At 36.9% G+C, this 27,931-nt stretch overlaps 2 protein-coding genes across 2 annotated transcripts; one reads left to right on the forward strand and one right to left on the reverse strand.

Moving 5' to 3' along the window:
* Window positions 1–9: 9 nt before the first annotated feature.
* Window positions 10–27,641, forward strand: LOC123513809 (mesencephalic astrocyte-derived neurotrophic factor homolog). Its single transcript, XM_045271164.1, has 7 exons — window positions 10–511; window positions 10,892–11,014; window positions 18,402–18,756; window positions 22,873–22,954; window positions 23,275–23,382; window positions 25,956–26,114; window positions 27,008–27,641. The coding sequence occupies exons 4-7, from the start codon at window positions 22,873–22,875 to the stop codon at window positions 27,172–27,174; spliced, it is 516 nt and encodes a 171-aa protein (XP_045127099.1). The 5' UTR covers window positions 10–511; window positions 10,892–11,014; window positions 18,402–18,756; the 3' UTR covers window positions 27,175–27,641.
* Window positions 3,031–14,791, reverse strand: LOC123513807 (mitochondrial import receptor subunit TOM70-like). Its single transcript, XM_045271163.1, has 10 exons — window positions 14,493–14,791; window positions 11,761–11,934; window positions 11,403–11,610; window positions 10,822–10,999; window positions 10,292–10,499; window positions 10,002–10,136; window positions 9,443–9,555; window positions 9,171–9,282; window positions 8,768–8,988; window positions 3,031–7,923 (listed from the first exon to the last, which is right to left on the reverse strand). The coding sequence occupies exons 1-10, from the start codon at window positions 14,775–14,777 to the stop codon at window positions 7,761–7,763; spliced, it is 1,797 nt and encodes a 598-aa protein (XP_045127098.1). The 5' UTR covers window positions 14,778–14,791; the 3' UTR covers window positions 3,031–7,760.
* Window positions 27,642–27,931: the final 290 nt, after the last annotated feature.

Genomic DNA, 27,931 nt, shown 5'->3' on the forward strand with positions numbered 1-27,931 from the left:
ATCGATTTTATACATCGAGCATTTCTATAGGCCCCGTGAATAAAGTTGGATTCTTTACTATTAGATTTTCTAAACTTAAAATTTATGAGATAAAGATCATAGAAAAAATATCATAGTAAAAACTATGATCCATCGTTGAAAGAAGTTAAAAGAATGCCGAATCAACACGTCTTGACGCTCCACTGTCCACATCTCTGATCCTCAGTTATGACGTCTGTCTAGTGTAAACAGTTGAAGCTTGGAGGACGCTGAAGTTTGGACTGGGTAGAGGTGCTTGAGCTGACCAACTGAACATATTCCGTCAAACAGACATGTACACTTGTAAAATTATGGGCTAGCAACTCTCCTGTTGCAATTTGAAGTTGAGCTAACAGTGTGGTGAAGAGGACAGATAGTGTAGAAGGCCTGGTGACGGTGTGGTGTCCAGCGGGTGAGGAAAGAAGAGAGGACTGAGAAAGGATAACTTGACGGATGGCGGTGAGCTGGTGACTCCCTCATGCTGTGATGGAAGGTAATGTGACGATTATTGTGGTGCATATTTTGTCGATGTTACTGTTGCAGTTTGGGAGACATGGATAAAGGATCGATAGGGAAAGTGTGAACATATTTTTAGTCTATGAGATGATCTTATGCTTGCGATTTTTACTTGGTCTTTCAGTAAAGGTTAAAAGATCCTCGATTAAATGTAAATATTTCAAATTTTGCTTTATTTTTTTTGCATGCCCTCCTAGTTATTCTAGGGATTTGATGTACATTTTGCACGCCTGTTATCACCAATAGTTGAAATTGTCAGTGAAATGCATTACGTAAATAACTACTATACATTCATGACGCACGCGCACAACACACGCGGCGTACACACGACCACGTACACGCACGGCGCACGTGTGCATGCTGTACGGCATACGCACACAGTACCGCACAGGCACAGCTCTCACGAGTCACCTCTATCATGATCCCGTTTAACAAACATTTTGCCAGACACCGACCGCATCTTGAGCATCCTAGCTCCTGACGTACAAACACAACCTTGTCCTTAAAAGCCATAGGATTACAAAACTAGAGAGCGAATGAAAGTTGAAGGAGCAACGCTGCCTTGTGTTTGTTGTCAGGTTGTAAAGTATCGAGTATTAATAGCATCGTATGATGTCGTATCTTGGCGTCGGCGCTCGTCCGGCGTACGCGGCCGGTTTCCTGTCTCAAACAACTCAAAACTCCACACGAGTTGGGCGATGAGAGAGCTGTTGGTGGTATTTTTAGCCAATTTATAAATCGAGTTGCTTATAAATACTCGATAAAAAAAAATGCCTATTATTGCACGTGATAGTCGGGAGAGAACGTAAATAAAGAGAGAGAGAGAGAAAAAAAAAAAGCGTCCGACTTATCCAATATCCGGCGCCTTAACCGCAACTTGTGTGTACTAGTTGTATTTACTTAGTTGTAACATCAGGAAAAGTCATGCTCTACATATCTATGCAGATCCAGCATTTCTTTGAACTTATTGATTGTCCTTGCTTCAACGACTCTTATCTAAACCCTTCCACACTTCTATACATCTCTGTGGAAAGCTGAACTTCTTGATATCTCGTGTGTGTGTGTGTGTGTGTGTGTGTGTGTGTGTTTACCTAATTTTTTTTATTTTTTATTTTTATATCTAGACCATGTGGGCTTTTCACGGAAATTTATGGACTAAAGGGGATACTTTTTGGGTACCCCCTATCTCAAAGCCCACCTGTTAGGAAACCAGTGCCCCGAGTGAGGAAGCCCAACCTACACTTGGACCGTGGACAGGATTCAAACCCGTGCGCTTGGAGACCCCTCGGACCCCAAAGCATGCATGGTTCTACTGTACCACGGTTCGAGTGGGGCTCATAGTGTCTCATCTCCTTGTCTCCATTTATCCAATTTTTCTTTAAAGTTATGCACATTATTTGCTGTAACAACTTCATCACTCATTGCATTCCACTTTCCCACTGTTCTATGTGAAAAAAACTCTACTTTCCAATATCCTTCACACACTGCCTCTTCCTAATCTTCATTACATGTCCTTCTGTCACCAGCACCAAGTCTTCCTTGTTTATTTTTTCAATGCCATTTACTATTTTATACTTTAATTGTTGTTAGGTCTCCTCGTTGTCTTTAATCTTGTAAGGTTGACAGTCCCATTTCCCTCAGCCTTTCTTCATATGTTAGGTCCTTTAGTTCTGGCACCATCTTTGTTGCTATGTTCTGGATCTGTTCTTATCTTCTGATATATTTTTAGAGCCCAGTGACCACACCACTGCTGCATATTCCAACTTTAGAAGTATCATGCTCATAATGATTTTTTTCATTATATCTTTATCCATGAATTGAAATGCCACTCGAATATATATCTCTTTGCAATTCCATAGTCCTCATTGCACTTTATTTCTCTTAATAACTTGGCATCATCTGCTAACACATTTATGTAGCTTCTCAAGCCCACTTGTATATCATTAATATAGGTATATATATATATTTGGAAAATTTTTGGTATTGAACCCTGTGGTATTAAAATTTGATGAGATGTCTTTTACCACAGTCTTAATTTCTTTTCCCCCAAAGTAGTCCATCACAGTCTTAATTTCTTTTCCCTCTAAGTAATCCATCATCCAACTTAAGATATTTCCTTGTATTCCTCCTGTTGTCTATTTTCCATAAGAGTCTTTGGTATGATACTATGTCGAACACCTTTTTGATATCCAAATACACTGTGTCGACCCATCCATCTCTTCCTTGTACCTTATCTGTTACTCTTGTATAGAAACTTAGTAAATTTGTTAAACATGATCTTCCTTTTCTAAGACCAAATTGTGAGTTATTTATAATTTATTTTTCCTCCAGATATTCCACCCATTTTTCCTATATTACAATTTCACAGATCTTTCCCACAACATTATTTAGTGTGTGTGTGTGTGTGTGTGTATACATGTGCACGTGCGTGTGTGTGTGCACATGCATGTGCACTAGTGACTACCCTTCTCGTTCATTGGAAGAAAAGAAAGACAATTTCATCATGTTATTTTAATTGGTCCTAATAACAACATGTATCTAATGGTGCTATACAAGTGAATTTACACACTTTTTCCAGGTAGTCACCTAAACCAGGGATCTGTTCAGGACAGAGTCCATGACTTTGGTGAGTACATATTGAATAGATACTTGATCATTCATTAGAATTTCATATTTGATATTATTCAACCATAAAAGTCTTCCCACCTTGTGAATAACTCATGTTTTTGCATTTGTTAGTAAAGTGGCCACCATCAGAAGTGTTGCAAATGATGATGGGCTATATATCACTGCAATCCATGGAGCAAAATATGTATATCATAGCTATTATCATAAGCATGTCTGTGCAAGAATATCTACAAGACAAGTTGCTCTTTTGTCATATACAAAACTATATTTACAAACTCAAACAAAATATGGGTTTGGAAATGTTTGACATAACCAAGGGTCTGACAAATTGTCATTCATACACATGGCTAAATACATTCAGCTAATACTTCAAGGTAGTACATTCTGTAAGTAATTTAACAAACAGGTTGGTATGTTTATATATGGTAATTTTGAATACCAGCCACTCAATGATATCACACTACTTCCTCAAAAATATACAAAGCTGAAGAGTTTGCATTCATCCATAGCAAAAAAAAACTATTATTCATTCAAGCTGAGAAAGTAGATATGAGTGATTACACAAATACATGATACTGCCAGTTACAACAAAGTACACAGTTTATTATTATTAATTTTTTTTTTTTTTCATGATGGTGAATATGCAGTATCTTAGTGCTTTGCTGGCCTGGAGTTAATGTTTAATTTTTCATTAATCATCTGTGAACCATGTTACTTTTCCCATTTAAGCTTCCCCTCTTACATATTTATATACTTTTTCTTTTCCCATTTAACTTTCCCACATCCCATCATGACACTTTCAAATTACAGGCATAGTGTTAAGAGTGATCACACAAATCAGCTGTCAACCAGTTGCTACATATGCTTTTCATTCAACATATTCATCATTACTGATCTTTGGTGTCCTGTGTACATTCTTTTAACTCCTTCCATAAGAGGCCATTACTGGCACAAAATGTATAAAAAAACATGGAATCATTATAATACATTGTAATTAAAAGCACAAGTGGATGGGGAGTAAATAAAACTTTGTTGTTCAGTGTTGTGACAAAATATATCCACTGTATTATGTCACCAGGGCTTAAGTAATGTGTGATCAACTACTGTTGTCCTAGGTATATTTTTAGCAGACAATTTATTTATTCATTTATTTATTTATGTCTTGATTGGCTACCATTCCCAGGCTTACTCAGCAGAAATATAATTTTCAATTAAATTCTCTATCCATGTTTCTTTTTTGTTACTTAAGGTAAATACCATTAACCTTACAGCTTGAATTTGTAAGTTACACCAGCTTCTTTAAATCTTACAAAGACATGAAGATTACCTTCAAAATTATTGAAAGAATGACAAATATATGAACATATATATTCCCAGATTTAAATAGCCATAAACTTCCATACTGCAAAAGCATTGTTTACAAAATTTTCAATGAACAAGAACAATTTCAGATGATTCATATATGTACAAGTGATAAAGCTTTGGCCTTTATTTATTTTTTCCTCACCATTTAACATGAAGTAATCCACATGCTTCGAGTTATTATGGTATACAACTATCTTTCACAGTAGTATTAGGTACTTGTCAAATTGCAGAAGCTCAAGAGTCTGCACAGTAAATCAGAAGGTACCATACAGCAGACACAGTGCATGACACATTGCTGACAAGTGCAAGGAGTCAGATCTCATGTAATGCTTCATGAGTATCAAATGTTCCACTGGATGTTACAAAAAGTGTTACCTTAATAAGACTTTTGGGTATCAATACACATATGACACAATACTAATACCATTTCAATATTGTAACATGAAGGCACATGAAGTATGGTAACACATTACAGTGAAGTACAAGCTTATGTATTTTCAGCATATTTCTAAGCATTATTTACATTAGTAATTGTATAACAGCTTGCCTTGAATAATTACAAAGCTTCAGTTTCAGGTATGGTTTGCCTTAACTGGTAGCTTCAAATATGCATAACAGTTTTGCTTTCAAAATAGAATGCTTTTGAATACTATTGATAATTGAGTAAGTACTCTATGTACTTTTTGCCTAGTAGCAAATAACTTTTCCCTCCAATTAACAAACTATTTACATTCTTGTCAATCCAACGCCACATATTAAAGTGTGTTGTGTATTTGTGTGTGTATTTACCTAATTTACCTAATTGTATTTACCTAATTGTAACATACGGGAAAAGTGTGTGTGTGTGTGTGTGTGTGTGTGTGTGTGTGTGTGTGTGTGTGTGTGTGTGTGTGTGTACAATTACATTCCATTTGAAATATAACAATTGTAAGAAACCTCAATAATTCCAACATACAAGCAGCTAATATAGATAGAATCTAGGAAATAATGGATTAAGCAGTATGAAGCACAATTTACATGTCTAAAAACTTAATAAACATAACTATACACAACATTCTTTTATAGCATTTCTAAAGATGTTTATATTTACATACTGTGTTGAATCAACATGTTGTATCATATCTGAGTCTCTGCTTTCTTTAAAGAGATATTGACCTACTTTAGGGATGAATCTGAGCAATGACAGCAGTACCTTATGTCACAAGAGTGAACCACTACTTACTAGCACTCACCACAAACCAACACACTTCCACCTAAACACAAACTGTCTTAAGAAGAAAGTATGATCATAGTGTTCAAGAATTTTCAACTGTGTATATACTTAGTAACTTAGCAAAATCTTATTCACAATCTGTAATTTGAAGTACAGCCCAACATAAACTTGATCTGTTAAACCATTGGATTCTTGTATTGGTGACCAGGTGTGATGAATCTTGCTTGAAATGGTCTCACGTCATTAATACTGGACAATCAAGCATTTAGTTTCAGGAGAAATAAAATAAATAGAGATTGAAAGAAGACGATATAATAAAAAAATAATTTTCAAGGACAAATTATAATTTAAGAGGCCATTTGCAATAGTGATAGATAACAAATGTCCATTGTGTGTCTGTAATTATCAATAATGAAAATATTTACATTGCAATGCTGACAGTGTTAATGGTCTGGAAATAATTTGATAAATTCACCTTCAAGACTGAAATCAGTTATATTATTATGATGGAGGCTTCTATACCACCTATAGCACACTCTGGAAAACACACACACACACACACACTATATATCATCCAGTAAATAGTGGATAGACATGAAATTACTGAAGCCATATAGAATTCCATAGAATCTGGCCAATCACTTCAAGATGCACATGCTGGCTAACAAGCTCTCAAAACTTGCCTGCCACCATTACCAGCAATGATCATCAGAACAATAAGCATTACTAACATGTGTAAGACAATTCCCTGGTGATGGTAATGTAGAGGAAACTTTTAGAGCTTCTCAGAGGACAGCAAGAGTCTCAGCATAGATTCCATGTGATGTCTCAGTGTGCTTCAAAGAACACCATAACTAATGAGTCACTATCCTTAATGCCATTAATAACAATGCATCTGTAGTTAATTTTTTTATTTGTTTCATTTTTCACTAAAGATAAATTAAAGAACAATCATATTAATTTAACATAAATAAGTGAGCCAGTAAACAAATTGTAATAAGAACAATAAGACTATGTTCAATATTTTTCCACAATGGTCTAGTTCCTTCAGACTGTGCCATTTATGAAAAGGTGGTTAACATTATAACCTGAATAATCTAATATGTTAATTTGAATTGTTGACCTTCTGGCATCATTGTCCCAAAGAAAGGTAAATAGGTAAAAGTTTATGCTTGCGAATGTCTTTGCATTAATCAGTATGGCAGTTTATATACACCTTCTCATTTTTCTGTGTGAGTACTGTAGCTAAACACCATGCATGCACATACTGAGTGTCTAAGAAAATCCTACACTTGAATACTACAATTGACAACACACAAAATTTGAATAACTTTCTGAAAATAGACTTCATAGTTACAGTGCACCCTTGCACTCCCACCCAGCTCTGTATGCCCCAACCTATCTCCACCTTGTTCACTGTTAAGAATGGCACTGTTATGACTATGATGATGACAGTGATAATTACTGCTATGATAATCTTGTCCAAACTTCATCCACAATGCAGTTCTTCAAAACATGTGCACTGCTTGTTCAATGGTGATTACTGAAAAATTACTGATATTATTCAGTGTCTCATGAAGGGACTAGCATTACTGTACCAAAAGGCACCAATCACAATAATGATGGTGACAGCATACAATAGTAAAGTAGAATTGGCATTCTGCAAAGGAAAGCCATATCAGCTCAGCTCATGACAATAAAAATAATCTGATTTCTGCCTCACTAATACAATAGCAATGAAAAGGCAGACTGAATCAATAATAGGCTGCTCCATGACAATGATAAATATTTTATTTTTTCTGATTCTTAACACATGCATTTGTTCTGTGAATATACAAGTAATAGCTTCTAACTTTCTAGCTTCTTTGTATTTTTAATGCCTCCCAGTTCCATGCACTCCATTCACACATAATTATTGAAAAAGGATAAGATTATTACAAAGATTTGAAGTTAACAATAATGACTAAAAGAAAACAATGGTCTGTTCAATAAAAATATAAAAATATGCTTACATAATGATTTACAAAGACCCAAGATTAGGGATATTGATGCCCATCTTCTCTACAATTTTCAGCTGTGCCACAGCAGCATCTCTCAGGGAGAAGAGATGAGCCATTTCCATCTCTGTCTTTGCCAAAGGAATAGCTTTGTCAAAAAGTTCTACTCCTCTCTTCAAATTACCACTGAAAAGAAAATAATTATAATAATAATAATAAAAATAATAATAATAATAATAATATCAATAATAATGACAGAAGGTAATTAACAAGTATTGAACTCTCTCCTCACAATATTACTATTTATTATGAATTCACTTTGTTTTCACACCAAATATCCCATCCTTCCAAATCCAAGACCTAAGCATAAATATTTTTTCACTTTATTTAACCAAAATATAATGAAAGTTTTTTTTAATAATGTCATGTGAAGGAGAAAAGGAAGAGAAGGCTACCTATGCATTTCCTATTTCCTCTAAAATAGTAATGTGATTTAGCTGATTTGTACCAGTTCATAAGAAGTTATTCTTGGAATTTAATTAATCCCAAGAAGCACTTGTTAGCTTAAATCAGGGGTTTTCAATATTTTTTTTTCCAGTGGAAAGCTTTAACTTGTAACTGATTTTGGCAGATCCTTCATAGATCTGTTGCTGGCTTTTGATAATAAAACAAGACTAAAACCAGCAGTCTTCTGCAATTATTTTGTCTTTATTAATTTTTATCATTCTACTTAGCCATGTGGTGTAGTTATAATTGTTTGTATATCTGTGTGTCTTTTCACAACGAGTTGTGGCTGGAGCTCCGAGGAGCTGCTGTTCTTAAAACCTTTTAATCCCAACACTACTCTAAGAATATATTTATGGAAAGCATCAAAGGTTATGTGTGCAGTAAATAGTGATACATGCAATGGTCAGAGTGTATGCACCTGTAAATCAGACAGAATGAGTAGAGAAGAAACAGGAAGGTTTTGGATACAAATTAATGGAGGGAGCAAGGTATCAGAAACAGGTACACTTTATGTGTTACTTACGTCTGTACTTCAATGGTAGCCAAATTCTCATAAGCAAGCTCGCATTTGTCATCTATCTCAAGGGCTTGTGTTATGTAAGACCGGGCCTGGGCAAGATCTCCCTTCCATTGCAGTATGAGCAGGGCACGGTGGACTAGTGTTGTGGGGTTGTCAGGCTCCACTTCCAAGGCCTTAACATAATAGCTGTCTGCCCGTTCATGTTCACCTTGATCACACAGAACCTGTTCAAAGGAAGTTCATAATGAAAGATGTGCATTACAGAGCCATCCTTGCAACTAATATATCCCTGAATGATATATGGTGCAACTAAGCTTGTATATATCAAATAGTTTTGTATCATCAGGAGTTATTAGAAGCAATGTTAAAAACTGCAATCAAAATATTTAATAATATTATACATTACCTGAGCATAAAGAACGTAACATTCTACACACTTGGGGAAATTCTTCAAAGCTTCATCAAACTTCTTCATTACTTCCTCCACTTTTGCCTTATCACCCAGCTGATAGGCATACCTGTTTAGAAGATTATATAGCTGAATAGATGGCATGAATATAGAAAAAATGTGCATAGCATTCATAAAGTACTAATAATCATAGTAATATGTGGATGCCCATTTTTTTCCCTAACATGCCTAACAACTGTACAGAGATTTGGTCATAAAATAATCCTCACCTGTAGTCTGTGTAGCAGCGCTGGACAAATGCGATTGGGAAATTGGAGTTGAGGTCAACAGCTTTCTTGAAATCTGACATTGCTGCATCAACCTTGCCTATTAGCAGATGGATCTATAAAGACACAATAATTTAAATAGTTTTGCATAATGTGTGTTGGGCTAAACTCATGAATAAAAAGATATTTGCTACTTTATAAAATAGATAACTTGTATAGAATTACAAGGAATATTGAATGATGAAAATGAGACTATCCTTGACTTAATTTCATAACTAATCTAAAATTTGCTTATACAGTGGAGCCTTGTGATAACAGACACTTCAGGAATGAGGGGGTGTCTGTTAATGAGAGCAGTTTGTCTGCAAGACCCTTAACCCCTCCCCTTCTTTCCCCTTTTTGGTAATTTACTCTCTTTTAATAACAAAAATATTTTAAACACTTAAACCACCTTATTCAATGATCAGTGCTGAAATAAAAGTTAATTATTAAGAGAGAGAGAGAGAGAGAGAGAGAGAGAGAGAGAGAGAGAGAGAGAGAGAGAGAGATACGAATGCTATACCTGTCCTCTATGGTGGAAAACATCTGAGTTGAGAGGGTCAAGGAGAGCAGCTTTGTCAAAGTCTCGAAGACTGTCATCCACTTTCTCATGCTGCATGAAGAGTGACCCGCGCTTCACCAGGGCATTTACCTTCATCTGTGTGACAAAAGTTATGAGGAATACTTTTCTAAATTCACTGCCATATTAAATTCATGAAAGAGAGAGAATTCAATTCAGCAAGTTGGGAAAAGTATGTTTTGTATTGAGGTTATGATAAATCTGTGGTGTTGGTGACAGTGATAATATCTTACTTTTAGTGGACTGTTTTCAATATTAATAAGTGCTGTCAGGTCATCCATGGCTTTCTTGCTCTCTCCCCGCAGCTGGTACAGGGTGGCTCGTAGCAGAAGGGATTCAACCTTGTATGGGGTGAGGGGGTTTGCTAACTCATTCTGACAACACTCAATTATTGACCCATAATTTCCATCCTGGAGATGTTTCTTTGCCTTCATGTAACCACTGAAACAATGAACACAAGAACTTCAATTATCAACTAATAATTTCAAAGATTTTTTAAACAGCTTTGAAATAGATAATGAAACAGGTATTAACTTCTCACCAAAAGAAAGCACATTAAAAGGCTGGCTTTGATATAAAAAATAAAGCACTATCCTTGGAAAACTCTTTTCTTGTGACTGATTTACAGTAATACATTAAGGTAATCCTGCTGTTTTCCTGAAGAACAATAAATACTTTCAAGTTAGCTTTCTCATGCTTATTTGGAATCTTTTCCACATAAAAAATCAATTAATTAATAATTCTTAATTCTTTGAGCACTCACTTGTTAGTGGCATTCTTCCCAGGTTGGTTTTCTGTTTCATCCACATCTCCTTCCTTCTCTTTGTCAACAGAATTAAAGATGGGATCCTCAGCAAAGGATTCAAAGAAGGTCTTGATGAAGTGGTTGGAAGGCATGATGGGCTCTCGCTTCTCCATGGCTTCCTTAGCATGTATTCGGCCTGTGAGGGACCAAGGTAATGTCACAAACAACAGTCTTCATGGGGAGAGAGAGAGAGAGAGAGAGAGAGAGAGAGAGAGAGAGAGAGAGAGAGAGAGAGAGAGAGAGAGAGAGAGAGAAAAGTCATATCTTATGTACTGGGATGCAACACTTCTCATCTAAAAGATGACAAGTGTTGCAGCAATACATTTTACATAAAGCAATGCCCTTAACTCTGGCTCCTTTAATGCATTTTTTATCTTTTATTTATTTACTTTCATAACAGCTTTGTATCAAGTTTTGTGAACACTGTGCCTTCACATTATCTAAGTGATGAATAAGTTTGTGTCACTTGGGTGGATGCATGTCTAATCTAGCTACTTACTGTGCCCCTGAATAAACTATTACGTATTTCAGTAACTTACCTAGTTCTTTCAGGACCCTGTCTACATTGACTAATGTAGCTTGGTTTTGGAATGATTCTATTATGCACACAGCTGTGAGATCCTCCAGAGCTTGTTCTAGGTCCTTCAGTACCTCACAGGCTTTGGCTCTTCTCTGTAAGGCTTTCACATAACGTTCATTCAGCTCCAGGGCAGCCGTGCAGTCCCGAAGTACGCATTCCCAGTTTTTCTGCATGTGTGGGGGTTTTATGAATGAACATAGTACATAGTGTTAACAGCTTGTTATTTTTAGGAAATTGTAAGTACCATTCAGTTTACATTCACAATGGATCTAAAAATTTGAAATCCATAAGACATGTGGAATGAAGGCAAAGTTTACCTGCTGTTCATAGGCAGCTGCCCTGTTTTGATAGAAGGTGGACAAGTCAACTTTATTCTCAGGTGGACACGCCTCAATAGCATCATCGTAACACTTGATGGCCTCCTTATACTTGCCACCCTTGAAGTATTTGTTTCCCTTGTTCTTGTAACTTTGTGCTCTTTCAAGTGGACTCTGAGCAGGAAATTGACAAAATATTAATAACTCCTAATAAAAGGAATATGAAACAAAGTAACATCAATCACATTAAGAATTAAACAATGGATGAATATTAAAACATGGTACACAGCTCTATTTACCAATGTTTTCTGCTCTTAATCCACAACAAACATGGTGACCTGGTGGGAAAGTGGGATTTTTTAGGTGGGGAAAGCTAAAATATGATCAAATATCACCAGGTCATCTTTAATACTACCAAAAATCTCCAGAAATCGGTAGTCTATCCTTAGAGACACTCCAACCTAGCATTACCTAACTTCATCTAACTTAACCTTGGTTAGCTTAGGTAATGATAGGTTAGATTAGTATTCCTAAAGAGGGGTAGACTACCAATTTCTGGAGATTCTGAATACAGATTTTTAAAGATTTGACTACCAACTTTTGAGGATTGTTTTTTGGTAGTAACAAAAATGGCACTGATTATAACAACAAAAAACTTCCACTTATTTTTTTTGTGATAAGAGATGACATTTGACCATATTTTAGCTTTCCCGCCAGATCACCAAGTTTCTTGGGGTGAAGAGACCCATGTACCTCGTCTTAGTGGTTACCAAACAAAGTTCAAAGATGTCAGAATGACTATGATGCTTTGTACAGTAGTTACTCAGACAAAATGTGCATGGAATAGATACCAGGCCTTGAGCAGCATCTGCTTAAAAACTAAATTGTGAATAATTTTTTCTAAAGATTTATAAAACAACCTCGTGCACATGCTTATAATGACACTTACTATGGCAGTCTTTCCCTACATCTTAACCTTCCATCAAAAGGGAAATGTCAAGCCATGTTTCTGTTATAACACTTGGCCAACAATATTGGTTAAGAGAATATTTCCCTTACACTTTTTATATAAATCTACTGACAAACTAATGATTCTGGATATTGCCTATTTTGAAATATCATATTTGAATTAGATTAACTCGTTACTTTGGGCATTAAATGCACCCGTCCTGTATTGATGTCATGTTTACACTTGACATACACATGACAATCTCTCTTCCTTTCATCCTTGGCTGTAGTTTATCTAAAATTATATTTAATATAGGACTGTATAGCTTATTGAATGTTTTCTTATTTGGAGATGGAAGAACAACACTGTATATCTTTTGGTACACTTGGCAATATATACAGGCTGTGTGGTGCTGCTGCTCCCCTGTCCTTGATATCTGAATTCCCCAGGTTGCTCCCTGCTGCCCATGTTTTTTTTTTTTTTTTTTTTTTAATACCATGTGGGCTTTTTCACGGGAATTTATGGGCTAAAGGGGATACCTTCTATCTCAAAGCCCACCCGCTAGGAAACCGTTGCCCCGAGTGAGGAAGCCCAACCTACACTCGGACCGTGGACAGGATTCAAACCCGTGCGCTTGGAGACCTCTCTGACTCCAAAGCGCGCATGGTTCCACTGTACCACGGAGGCGGTTAGGTCACTCCAGGGTTGAGGTGAAAACAGAATGGAGGAGTACAGCCAGTGCCCAAAGTACCATGTTAGGCTGGTTCTATTAAAGTATAACAACCTGAAATACGCTTTGGGGACATGAATGTAGTTCTTAGGGTCAGTAGTGGGGACAGAATCAGAAATAACGGGTTTAAACTTAAAAAATTCAGGTTTAGGAAAGATATGGGAAGAAACTGGTTTTCAAACAGAGTGGTTGATGAGTGGAATGGTCTCTGGTCATTTAGTCAGAGCTGAGTCAATAGGGAGCTTTAAAAGAAGGTTAGATAAGTTCATGGATGGGGATGACAGATAGAATTATAGGTAGCTTAAACATACAGAGACTGCCTCGTATAGGCCTGGCGGCCTCTTGCAGTTTCCCTCTTTTCTTATGTTCTGATGTTCTTTGGTTTTCATGTTTACAAAAGAAGCCATGCTGAAAAGTAAAAAAAAAAAAAAAAAAAGTTATTGTGTCACAGCACCTGAAGGCACTTCTTGGATACACATATGGTGTTTATATGAAATACTAAGTATTCGTATGAAATACTTGAGTTAAAGTTCTGCCAGGGAAGTCGCATGTTGAGAGTAGTAGTCATTTTTAGCAATGTCAGCCAAACAAATGATCTTTGTACAAAGGAATGTGGTGAGCTCATATAAATATCAGTCATGGCATACTTTATGTCATACCTGGCACCTGCAGCTAGTAACACCAGCACTGTGGCTACAGCACTAGGTCTATAGGCCCAAACTAGTATAGGCACTGCCAGAATGTCCTTGAGAGTGTTGACTCTGGTTTATCAATACGTCCAGTGGTCTCTATTATATAATTCAGTATTTCATGGTGAGAACACCTTGGTTAAAGCTCGCCTATCATGCCACCGAGACAATCTGAAACGGTGCGACTAAAGCAGAGGTAATTCTCATGTAACGTGGCTGTCGTCAGCAAGCCTGTCCATGTTGCCTGCATCACATGATGAGCAGGGGTCTCACTCCTGCATGACACACAAGGTACTTGGTGTAACCTTCTTCACAAGACATCACTGCATGCAAAACCACAAACATTCATAAATATTCCACTTACTATGTGAGCTGTATCCTCAGTGTTTGGTGAGGTGAGGCTTTCGGCCTCGTCAGAAGTCTGCTTTGGTATTGTTTTCTTCTTTTCTTGTTTTTCACTGGGTTGTTTGAATATGAAATAGTACATAGCATACCCAGCGGCCAAAGTGCCTCCTACCGCAAGAGCCACTTTCCATTTTGGGAGCCCGGTATCGTCCTGCACCTTGGACAGCGCCATGACCACCGTCCGTGTCTGTGAACAGCAGCAGACCGTACCGGCGGCGGCACCAACACCCGGCCCGTGCCGCATTGATTACACATTGGGACGTGCACCACAGCCCGTCTCAAACACCAACGCTGGACTTTTTCATGCATTAAATAAATTCATAGAACATGATTTATCTATCTATTAATATATTTTCTGTGTTTGTCTGTTTGTTTTTGTTTGTTTATTTATTTGTCTGTCTGTCTGTCTGTCTGTCTGCCTGCCTGCCTACTTTTAATTTCCTTCCTTTACCTCTCTCTCTCTCTCTCTCTCTCTCTCTCTCTCTCTCTCTCTCTCTCTCTCTCTCTATCTATATATATATATATATATATATATATATATATATATATATATATATATATATATATATATATATATATCTATCTATCTATCTATCTATCTATCTATCTATCTATCTATCTATCTATCTATCTATATATATATATATATATATATATATATATATATATATATATATATATATATATATATATATACACACACACACACACACACACACACACACACACACACACACACACACACACACACACACACGAAATCAAACCTGCATCCTGTAACGCTATTTTGGTTGATTACTAGATCAACGTCCACTCAATGACATTCATTGATATCACGGTGGTTATGTTGCTTATTATGGGCCATTCCATCACTTGAAGCTCTTACAGTCTTGAGTAACTTAAACCATTTGAGGAATTCACTACCGCATCTCACATGAACGAAGATAATGTAAATATTAGTAATTGTTCATATGATCTTGTCTATTTATTTGTATATTTATTTAATTATTTGTTTTATGTTAGACGTGCGGGTTCTGTTATTAAGAAGAAAAAATAATGGGAGCATTGGAGATGTCAGTTTCAAAGAAGAACGTACGTACTGTCCAAAAGAATAACAGGAAATGATAATAAGTATCTTGAAATCGTGTAGAATCCTTTGCGATAATGTGGGGTTAAAATTATCAATACAAGTATGAGTCGACACGTCACCTGTAGAGATAGCGAGATAGTGAGTGATGCAACAACAGCACCTTGAGGATTATCGGGTCACCAAGGTCGTTAGCCCTGCGTAGGTAGATACTGTAGTACGTCTTACATATATATGCGGCATCACGGCCATACCTTCATGGACAGAAATGATGCAGCTGGTGTAAAAGTTGCAAGGCTAATACGGAAAATCATGTTACTCGCTAAGTTTTATGGCACTCGCGCAAACTATTCATTTCTAGGTTAATTATCTTTATCATATTTATCCTACACACACACACACACACACACACACACACACACACACACACACACACAGAGAGAGAGAGAGAGAGAGAGAGAGAGAGAGAGAGAGCATTTGTCTTTCCAAAATAAAAATAAAAAGTTTATAGGGCGTATAGAATTGAGTGAAATAGCTGTATGGCCACAATACGAACATAGCAATCCAATGAGTGAACATACCAAATGCCAGCCTACACGAGGCTAGTCTTGCTCAATCAACTGTTCAATAATCTTAACCAGAAAATTAACTTGATTGAATTTTTTGTCGAGCTTTCTTATGCTGCCTGGCCGCTACTCTTATAGCAGACGTGTTCAATCAGTATTGCTTATATTTTTCCTACTCTTTTACCATGTACCATGATATCAGTCAATCTTTCTATATATATATATATATATATATATATATATATATATATATATATATATATATATATATATATATATATATATATATATATATATGCTATCTATTCATTGAACTTGAAACCATGGGCGTCGTTAGGCCTATTTTAGAGTTGAAGCCCCCCTAAAATATTCTTAAGCCCCCCACTGAATTAATTTATGGATAAATTACTATTTTTTAAGTACAGACAAATTCAATATAAATATGCAGGAATATGCAACGTTTCCCTGTTTGCAACTTGCCTGATAGTTTTTTTTTTTTTTTCATGCAGCAACACGTATATGTCTTTATGTGTTTGGGCTCTCTCATGCTTACCAAAGACGACTATATAATAGCTTTCTTCCATTTCCAGTTTCAACCATTTTGATTTCTTCAGCGTTTGTCGTGTAATTCTAATACGGTGCCCAAAAAGTTGTGAGCGAAAAGATCTTGCAAGTGCAAAACTTTCGCTCGCGCGCTTCGCGTACTGGCATCCTATGAATCTTCTGCTGTGGCTAAGCCACCCCCCCTCCCAGGTCTTAAAACCTAGTGACGCCCCTGCTTAAAACCCTAGCCGTGAATCTCAACATGCTGTTTGTTCATTTAGCGAAGGAACATTGCTCATACTCGGGTCGTTTTTTAGCACTTGAATTACAATGACTCATATACTGTGCTGTAAGAACATAATTATTCATGTCATCCTTGCGAAACATTGTTAGAGGTGACCCAGCTGTACTCTTTGACTTTCTTAACTTCTAAATCTAAAGGATGCAGTTGCGTTTTTTGCTTTTAGGTGTACCTAAACGTTTAATCTCCAAGATTTTCTTACATTTTTTTTTTTCACGTATCTGCATGCTGCTTACCAGGTTGATATTAGCCTACATCCTTAGCGAAACATTAATGCCAGAATTGTCATCTTAAAAGAAGTGATGAACAAAACAAGAAAAGAAAAAAAAAAACATCAGCTTGGATTCAAACTCCTTGGATCCTATGCCTATTGTTAATTCTTACTCGTGGTAATTAAAGCCTAGATACCATGCTAGATCGAATTTTCAGTAACAATAATGCACCTAGATAGGAGGCTGCATCTTTCAAATTTTACCGTCTTACATAATTAAGCTCTCATGTTCTCTCACGACACGGTGATCCACATCCCTCGATCCTCTTTGAGGAGCCGTCTTTGTCCCTCTACAAATTCGCAGGAAAATGAAGGTGCGATTTTGCTTTGTCCGATATTTTTAAAAAACATTTGCGACTTTTGACTTTGCAACTTCAAAATTCATGATGCAGTGAAGTCGCAACTCGCTGTATGCAACACCCAGTTATAATCACACTTGGCGTTCAATTCACATGAAATGGACATATATCTACCGAATCACGCACATTCTTTTCTTAAATAATTTCTTCTTCATTGTTATTGGTAGCCTGCGCACATTTTTATGAGGTATTCCTATTTTCTACCTACTAATGAAAATGCGGATACATGAGATAAAAGAAGAGAAAGGGAGTAACCGACGGTGATCACATTAATGAAATATACTGCACAATAGACACAGAATATTGATCAGTAAAATGTACTGCAACTTGTATTGTAGGGAAGTGCAGCATGATAGATCGAAACACCTGAATTTCATAGCAAAGTAACAGGAAAAAAATGAAAAAAATAAATAAAATGAATAAAATAATAAAAATCCTTGCCTGAAAATGTATGCACCATTAATGTAACATTCAGCTTGTTATCTCTCTCTCTCTCTCTCTCTCTCTCTCTCTCTCTCTCTCTCTCTCTCTCTCTCTCTCTCTCTCTCTCTCTCTCTCTCTCTATATATATATATATATATATATATATATATATATATATATATATATATATATATATATATATATATATATATATATATAAAGTTTAATAATATTGTGAAAGGTAGATACGATACCTAGCAGTATAGTCCCTGGGATAAGAGATACACTGAACTATAATCAAAACTATTTTCTTTGCAGTGTAATGCTAGAGAAGAAATTGGAATTATCACAGTGGGAGAAAGGAAAGAAGTCGATAAGTTTGTTGCAAGATAAGGAAGAAGAAGAAAAAAAATGTGGTACAGTCCCAAGGTGGAGAGCAGCATGGTAGCGGACCAATCAGAAGGCGCCAACTGTGTTTACGTGTGAGTCGTGGCGGCCGTCAGCACACGCCACCTCGCCCCCGCCACACCAACTTTCGCTGCTCCTCACACCACCAGGCCGCCTCACACCAGTTCCCGGCCTCACACACGTCGTCCCACAAGCAAGACTCCTCAAAAGATTCCTCGTGTGTCTTCTTACGTAATTGGCTGCCACCCACCACGAGACAGTCAAGGTACCGTGCATTACGCCAGACCTGGTTGTAGTCTAGAATCCTCCTCCACACGTATTCTTAGTACATTGTGCTTTCCCTCAATCATAAGTCCTTTCATATTTCCAGAAGCTTCTAATTCTCATGTTTTATAATGATATTAGTTATTCACCTTGTTCTTCGCCAGCGGCCTAATCTGATTGGCTGACTGGATACTAACGTTATTCTCCACCTATATCAGAAAAGTTATGTATGATAATTTTCCTATTATTAAGAGTGGCCTGATCTTAATCCAGCTGTGCCCTCATATCAATATTCAGAAATATCAGCCCCGCGGGGTGGGGGCTGCCTGTATAAACCACATCAGCGAAGGTAGCTGCGGTGGCGTGGACGTGTGTGTGTGTGCGCTCCGTTTTTGGCTGTTTTTATAGTTACCGAGTGGTGTTTGTGCTTGGTGTCTGTGTGTGGTGCTTTTGAGTGTTAGTGAAGTGAAAGTGTGTACTGCAGGTGTTAGATTAGAGTGAAATAGTGGTTAGAATTAGTGTTTGTGAGTTAAAAGTATTTTGGTAGAGCGAGGAGACTAGGCTTGTAACGGTCAAATTGACCTTGAAAGAGGATTAGTTGATCTCACTTATGCCCCCCCCACCACCGCAGTTCCCCCACCCCACCGTCATCAAGTATTTTTGTTTCTTAGCTACGTATAGTGTTCTTGTTAGTTAACAGATTGTAAATTAGTATGGCGGTAGCTACTGAGGTATATCAGAGTGTGATTGAGTGCGTGAAAGAGTGTTGAGGTGGGATTGGGCGAGTTTGCTGTGTGTAAGATGTGTGGACATGACAGGAAGGTCGTTGACTTTTCTGAGTGTATGGTGTGTAGGCTCAAGAGCGAGAATATTGTTCTTTCTCTTGAGCACCGAGAATTGCGAGAGGAAATGAGAAAGCTAAATGAGGGGAAAAGTGCGAATGAAGTTCTCATCTTTGAGTTGAAGGAGGAGGTTAAGAGGCTTGGGGAGGGAGTGGAAATATTAGGCAGGAGATCAATGTTAGGCCGAAGGTTGGACCTTCTGAGGGCGACAGGGTGGCTTGGCCCTCTGTCGGGAAGAGCAGAGTGGGGAAGACTACATGGGATAGGGGGTAGATTAGTTGATAGGATTAGTGAATGGCTTTCTGATAGGAAACAGAGAGTAGTATTAAATGGGGCAATGTCTGAGTGGAAGGAAGTGGTTACTGGGGTACCCCAAGGATCAGTGCTAGGACCTCTTCTTTTCTTGGTGTACATTAACGATTTAGATATAGGAATTAGTAGCAAAGTATCAAAGTTTGCAGATGATACTAAGATAGCATGTGCAGTACAGGGTGAATAGGACAATTACAGAATACAACGAGATCTGGACAGGCTGATAGCATGGGCAGACAGGTGGCAGGTGGAGTTTAATTCTGAAAAGTGTCAGGTTATGCATTTAGGTAAAGACAACACAAACTTTAGTTATGAGATGGAGGGATGTTGGCTAGAGGCAGTAGAGAAGGGAAAGGATTTAGGAGTAGTGATAGACAGGACTATGAAATTTTTAAAGCAATGTTTAGAAGCAAGAAATAGGGCGAATAGGATCCTGGGTTTTATAAATAGAAATGTTAGTTATAAAAGTAATGAAATTTTTAAAGCAATGTTTAGAAGCAAGAAATAGGGCAAATAGGATCCTGGGTTTTATAAATAGAAATGTTAGTTATAAAAGTAAGGAAGTGGTGCGTAGCTTATATAATTCCTATGTTACGCCCCATTTAGAATATTGCATACAGGCCTGGTCACCCCATTATAGGCAGGATATCAACATGTTAGAAGCAGTTCAGAGAAGAGCAACTAGGATGATACCAACATAAAAGCGCCTGGAGTATAGAGATAGATTAAAGGAATTAAACATGTTTTCATTTGAGAGGAGATTTATAAGAGGGGATATGATAGAGTTATTTAAAATGTTCTCAGATACAAACTACATACATCTGAGATCTTTCTTTACCTTAGAGGAGGGAAGTAGGACTAGAAATCATGGCAGGAAGATTAGAAAGCAAGGCTGCAGGTTAGATATAAGAAAATATTTCTTTAGTCATAGGGTGGTAGACTTCTGGAATGCATTGCCAGAGAGGGTTGTAAATAGCACTAGTTTGACAATGTTTAAAAACAGATTAGATAAGCACTTAAATTTATTAGATTTATAATTATGTATAGTGCTGCATGATAGTTTTATAAGAAATTTACTATAGTTAAACAAGACATGATCCCCATGTATGGGGATCACAGATTGTAGAGGAATTCGCTGCAGGACTTAGCCCTGTTAATGGGCCAAATATTTAGAATTAGTATATAATGTATTATGTACTTGTAAGTGTATCTTTAAGTACTGATGACGAGGTCGCTGTGCGACTGATACAGGATAACCTAGATGGGCCCTGGTGGCCCTTTGTTATACTATTATTTATGTTATGTTATGTTATATCTTACCATGAACACCCAAAGTTACTATTTCAGCTTTTCTGATCCCAGCAAACATTTCCTCAATATACTGTATGTGTTGAATAGGCTTGGGGACGTCACACAACCTTGCCATACTCCTTTGTTATTTTTCATTCAATCTGTTTGTTTCCCAGCCTGAATTTCATCTCATTATCAGTATACATTTCTTTGATGATATTTCTGATATACTGGTTTTGGCCGATGTGTTCAAGGAATTTGCTTCAGCTAATGGAATTGTTTGCTTCTTCATTGTCCATAAATACAAGGTACAGGTTTCCCTTGTTTTATTATTGGGTTATGTTCCTGAAATCCAGATTGAATAATGAATGATCAAATGGCAGATTGAAGGTTTAACAAGATTTAATTTAATGGGGAAGAGTAACTTAAGCCTAACTTGTATTGAGAGAAGAGAACACTTTTCCATGTCACTTAAAGAGGTAGTTTCCATGTCACTTAAAGAGGTAGTGTTGTAGGCTCATTATTTTTTATACAGTGGTTTCCCCTTTTAGGCCTATATCCACTGGCAAGTGGAGGAGAATGAGCTTCGGTTAAGTTAGCAGGTGCCACTTGGCAGCGAGTGTGGTCAACAATCCACAGCCTTAAGAGTGTCTCCATTATTGGCTCTTTCTTCCTTGTTAGTGTCTTTGCCATTAATGTAGAAGCTATCTTCTCTGCTTTCATCACGCTTGCTGCTTGTCTGATGACGGTGGAGACAGTGGAGTGGGGCAACTGCAGGGTAGGGTTCTTGTCATGAAGTTGGCTCCTTCATGGCACTTAACAATTTCAAGATAAGTTTTTCCTTGGTCTTTTGGCCTTCAGATCACCAGCACTAGATGTTGCAGGCCGTTTGGAAGGCATCACACTTTATATCACTCGTAATACCCAACAATTAAGTGGATTTTTTAGCAAAACACAAATGCTAGTGGTTGAACATAAGTAAATGACTGATCTTGATGCTACAGATGGCTTGAGATGGCTTTCCAGCTTTCAGACAAAAGATTACTAAAAACAACAATGCATGATTAATTGTCTGTGGCCAAAGAAAGGAAAATAAAACATTTAGATGAAAGAACCAATTGTAGTGAATGAAGGATGAAACAATTATTCTATCCAGTGCTGTTGCAAAGGCTATGCTAGAACCTTGAAACTTTCCTAATAATAATGATAATAGAATAAATTGATGAATAAATAAATAAACAAGTAAATAAATACTTAATAGTAATAATAATAATGATAATAATAATAATAATAATAATAATGATAATTATTATTATTTAATTATTTATTTATTTATTTTCACAAATAATAAAGACCAATTTTTTTCCATATATTGAAAACAGTTTTTTTTAAAGAACTGCAAGAGTTTTATTTTATTCTTTTAACATTTTTACATTGTCGCAGCCTGATGATTATCAATTTTCATTGTGTTAATAGCTACTTAAGACAATAAGAACAATAATTAATGCATGTTTTCATTCTGGGGTCCTGTACAATCATGTTTAGTGGCACAAAGCATCACAAGTCCTCCATTGACTTAACCACTCATATTTGTGTTAACCTCTCAGATTTGTGTTAAGACAAGAATCTTTGCCTGTAATGATACAATATTTATAATACGTACTTTTCAACAGATGAATTTAATGAATGTAGCAGCAGTGTTGGTCCTTGCCACCATATACACCACAACAGCCCTTAAATTGGAAGACTGTGAGGGTGAGTAATTGAACTTTTAATTTGTATTTTGTACTATTGGCTTCCTACTTGATGAAGCAGCTTTTCATAAATTTATTTTTAGCTAATTATCGTCAACTCAGGAATTTTGTAGGCAAATATCACTGGACAGAGAAAAAACATTTCAAAATTTTATGCTTTTTTTTTTTTTCAAAAGAATATAAATTACAGAATCCATAATACATCATTGTAGTTTGTGATTTATCTTCAATATAAACATTTGAGCATATGAGGTGTGTGAATAATGTTCCCAACAGTTTTATTTGATTTTATCAATGTTGAAAACCATTCTCACATTGCAGTGTGCATCACATTCATGACCAAGTTTTCGGAACAGCTCACATCAGATGAAAAGAAGGACACTCAACTTATTGAAAGAAAATTCAAGGAAACTTGTGCAGAAGCAAAAGGTATATTTTTAAATATTGTTTTATTTGTTGTTCTACTAAGTAAACACTATGAGGGATTATGCATGGCATCATTGATATTGTCCATCATCTGGCAGTGAAGACAGGTTACCATAGTTACCAAACCATTCATATAATTTTTTTTTGTCTGTCATTACTTTTTTTTTTTATTGGAATTCAAGTATTATGTATTATTTAGTTTACCTAACCATGGAGTGCTATGAATGGTTTGAGTTTGAAGACAATAGTGTACTAGGTTTTACAGAAGAATCACAACATTTGACCACATAGTTCTGGAGTTTTGTAGTACAGGCAACCCCTGCTTAATGAAGGGGTTACGTTCCTAAAAAAAAAAAAAAAAAAAAAAAAAAAAAAAAAATTGTTAAGCGAAACTTCGTTAAGCAAACCGATCATAACAACTGACTTGAACTTCCATTGAGAGTAAACAAAGTGAGTGTGCATCATAGTACAGTGAAAGGTTTAATGAAAGTAAAAATTATGAAAAACATTTAGGCAGTTTAAGTCATTATGATGTACACTAATGTATGTATGTACATAACTTTATAATGTTGATGATCTTAAATTTATGAAGGGAGGGAGAGTGAAACGGGAGACACTAACTGGCAACCTGTGGAATGTAAACAAAGGGTGCATCATTGTGTCACATACAAAACTTATGTACCACATTTGCACAAGGCTTTCCATTGTAGAGTCACGAGTTCAGGTGGTTCTTTTAGCTTGCAAGGAAGATACGGTCTCACCAGCCTTCTTGATAGAGTCTGCTGACTTGAAAATAGTAGAGACAGTAGATGGAGTCAAGATGGTGGCAAGCAATGCTATTAGTTTTCTCGCCTCGTGTCTGTGAATAATATTCAAAGAGACTTCCTGGTGTTCTTAGCAACGCTAGGCAACATTGCAGGGCGTTTTGGTGGTAAGTTGAGCGAGGGAAGACAAGCTGCTGTTGATGCTGTTATTGTTTTGAACAGGGGCAGTGAGTGGTGTGCGTGTTGTCCACAAGAGGCGCTGGTGAATTCAAGAGCCTGTCGGCTTGCGAGATACGGCGGTGGTTTCAAACTTGGAAAAAATTACCTGGATAAAACTTTGCTAAAGCGAGTTTGGTGTTCGTTAAACGAGCAGATGGTAGTAAAATGAAACCTTCGTTGTAGCGAAATTTTGTTGTGTGAACCTTCGTTAGGCGGGGGCTGCCTGTATAGGGGTCCTCCCTTAATGCGCAGGAAAGGGACACAGAAAATGTATGCATATCATTGAAAACGCACTAACTGAAAAATAATAGAACCTTACTTATATATAAGATTGGGACTGGGGACCCACCATGACTGACCCCTGAAACTGCCCCCTCCCCCAATAAGGACTCCCATATCGATCATTCCTGCATTGCTTTCTTTATGGCATCTTTACCTTTCACCATGTTACGCACTTTGGACTCATTAATAGTATAAAATCTGCCTACTTCATGGAGCTTCTCATCTGTCTCAACCTTAAAATCTGCCTACTTAACAGAGCTTCTCATGTTAGCCTTGGCTATGAAGTTAAAATATTTTTTCTTGAGCTATATCTGTAACACACTTCTCTAGTATTTTGGAAGGAGCCATAGAAAGATCACATATATTATGTATTACCAACCTACAAAGATAAAAAATATTATGCTAAGCAAACGTGAAACATGAAACCGTAACACAGGCAAGCTGGAATTCCACAACTTGGCTGGACCAAAACATAGTTTGACTGGTTTGTTATGTAATCATAAAGTAAAAAATTTTGCACATTGTGTAAGTGATGTAAACAAAGTGAGGGTGCGCATAAAGCAGGAAATGTGTGAACTGAGGTGCGCACTAAAAGAGGACCTGTGTGGTAAGAGTGTTGTTGGCAACTATTTTGATTTACCATTGTATGTATGCTTTTTATGTGGCAGTTAAGTTAGAATGTAAACACAGTCTTCATACAAATTTGAGGTTTCATTTAGTACAATATTTGTATAGGCCACCAGAAAGGTATATGTGGTTTGTGGTGTAAATTTAGTTTTACCTTCTGTTGTAACACATGCCAAGATGCCCTAATTCCACTTGCTCTACAGTGCTCTTATATAGTCTGATGATGGATGGTCTAGTATGGCTTCTATGGTACTATGAAGGTGTTGCCATATATTGATAGAGTAAAACAAAACTATACAGAGAAATTAAGGTGAGGTGACAAGAACTGCATGACCTAGCTCGGGTGGGCTCTTGACTTCACTAGGAGGTAGTGCATCTGTAGCAAGGCAGATGAGCACAACTAGAAGACAAAAGGAGACTCCCATGTTGTCGGGTTGGCCAGCTGGAGCCCAGCGTCAGGTTACAGGCAAGCCAGGCCATGCAGAAAATGGAACGTTGGGTAGGGGTATGGCATCTCCGACACTAGCACAGGGACACCACCATCTTTGTTATTCTGAAGGCAAATCATAGAGCCAATGTAAAAATGTTTATTCCTGCACAGAGCCATTCATTCATTGAAGTGAGACAAGTATGTTCTTAAAAAGATATAAAAATTCAGCCTGCTAATATGTTTTTATTTTCCAGGCAAAGAGAATCGCTTCTGTTATTACATAGGTGGTCTAGTGGAGTCTGCCACAGGAATTCTTGGAGAGATGTCTAAGCCTCTTTCATGGGGCATGCCCATGGACAAGGTGTGTGAAAAGCTGAAGAAGAAGGATGCACAAATCTGTGATCTCAGATATGGTAAGTGATGCGAGTTATAATTTACATTAAGTATTGTAATGCTTTGCTGTTGTAAAGGCGGTGTCACACTAGCACTTTTTCCATTGTTGTCGACGACTTCCGTGCTTTTTTACTGTTCCGTAAACTTTGTCGTCTTGAGTCAGACAAAATGTACCGTTTTCTTCTAGCATCAATTTTTGGTCAAATTAAGATCTATGGTTGCTAATCAAAGCTTTTATAATAAAATTTGTTTTCTTGCTAATTGGAATGATGCTATAATCTCAACTTAATAGAATCTTGATAAGTAGATGTAAATATATTTGTGTATATGTATTTTTGTTCTAGTCTAGCAGTGAAAAAGTGGTTCAGTTGTTTGTTTACATTTCTCTGGGACTGCAGTGCTGCAAGGCAGAACTTCTTACTGGCAACAGCTTGCTGAGGGTGAAGGAGCAGCCATGTTTGTTTACATTTGACAAATGCGACAGAGGCGGAAGCAAGGCTGTGTGTGACGAGTGTCGACAAAAGTTGACAGTCTTAAAAAAACTGACAGAAAAGTGCTAGTGTGATGATACTTTAACTCAACTAGGTACATATGATGATGCTGTAGCTCAACTACTAAGCGTTTCAGAGAGTTTGAGGGCACGTTTTTCTAGAATAACTTTGTAAGGAACACGCATATCATTATGAAATTTTGCCACAGTGTACTTGACACCCTCCCTGAATATCCCAATGTGTCAAGAATCATCAACAGTATATAATTATGGCACTTCTCCCTATAAAAACAGGAGAAAGTCACTTATCCCTCACGAAGAAACGGACAAGTTGTGAGAAATGGTATAAAAACACACACACACACACACACTGGGCATCATACATAAGGCAGAACTGTTATGAATATTAATTTTTCCTTACAGAAAAACAGATTGACCTGAACAATGTGGACTTGAAGAAGTTAAAGGTGCGTGATCTCAAGAAGATTCTGAATGACTGGGATGAATCGTGTAATGACTGTCTAGAGAAGGGCGACTACATCAAGAGGATCGAGACGCTAAAACCTAAATATATGAGAGGGGAACTGTAAAAGATAAGACTCTAGGATATTGACTGTGGGTGGTTATTTATTTTGGGTGCATCGTTAAGTTTGCCAGTACTGACCCTTGAACTGTATTAGAATTTCTTGCATCATTGGTTCACATGTAGCAATGCCAAGCATTGCTATATGGTTCTATATTATATACTGATTGATATCCATCCATTTAAAGGCATTGAATCTTGTTCTTATTCATGCGTGGTGTTATTTGTCATTTCGGGTATGTTCATTTACCTTTACCTCTTTGGACAAAGTTTTAGGTCTTATTTTCCTAATTGCCTAATCATTCATTTTATGTTTGTGTGAAGTTTATGTTTGCATATTTGTCATGCATTTGTTACATTACATACTTAAATATTGCAAAGCAATCCCCTCCTGTTATTTTTGACATTCACACGCTCAAAGTGGAGAAAACAAGATTTGAATTTTATAAGTGTTAATAAACTGTTTTGTATGAATTTATTTTTTGGATTACACCATTATTAATAGTAACAGAGCAATGTTGTAACATAAGCTCTGATATCAGCCATAACCATGGAGAAGTAGCAATGGAGTAGACTAACGGCTAGTGAGGCTATAAAAGGGAATCTAGCGTAGCACAATAAAGTGCTTTGGGTATGTGAAAAGGAAGGCTGAAGGTGAGATAACTTAGGAGAATGCTAAATATAATACATGACAGATGCAAGTGAGAAAAAAGTAATTGAAAACACTTCTAAAGTGTAAAAGATGACGACGAAAGAAGAACGAA

This window comes from Portunus trituberculatus, chromosome 37, assembly GCF_017591435.1.
Source record: "Portunus trituberculatus isolate SZX2019 chromosome 37, ASM1759143v1, whole genome shotgun sequence".
Classification (NCBI taxonomy): domain Eukaryota; kingdom Metazoa; phylum Arthropoda; class Malacostraca; order Decapoda; family Portunidae; genus Portunus; species Portunus trituberculatus.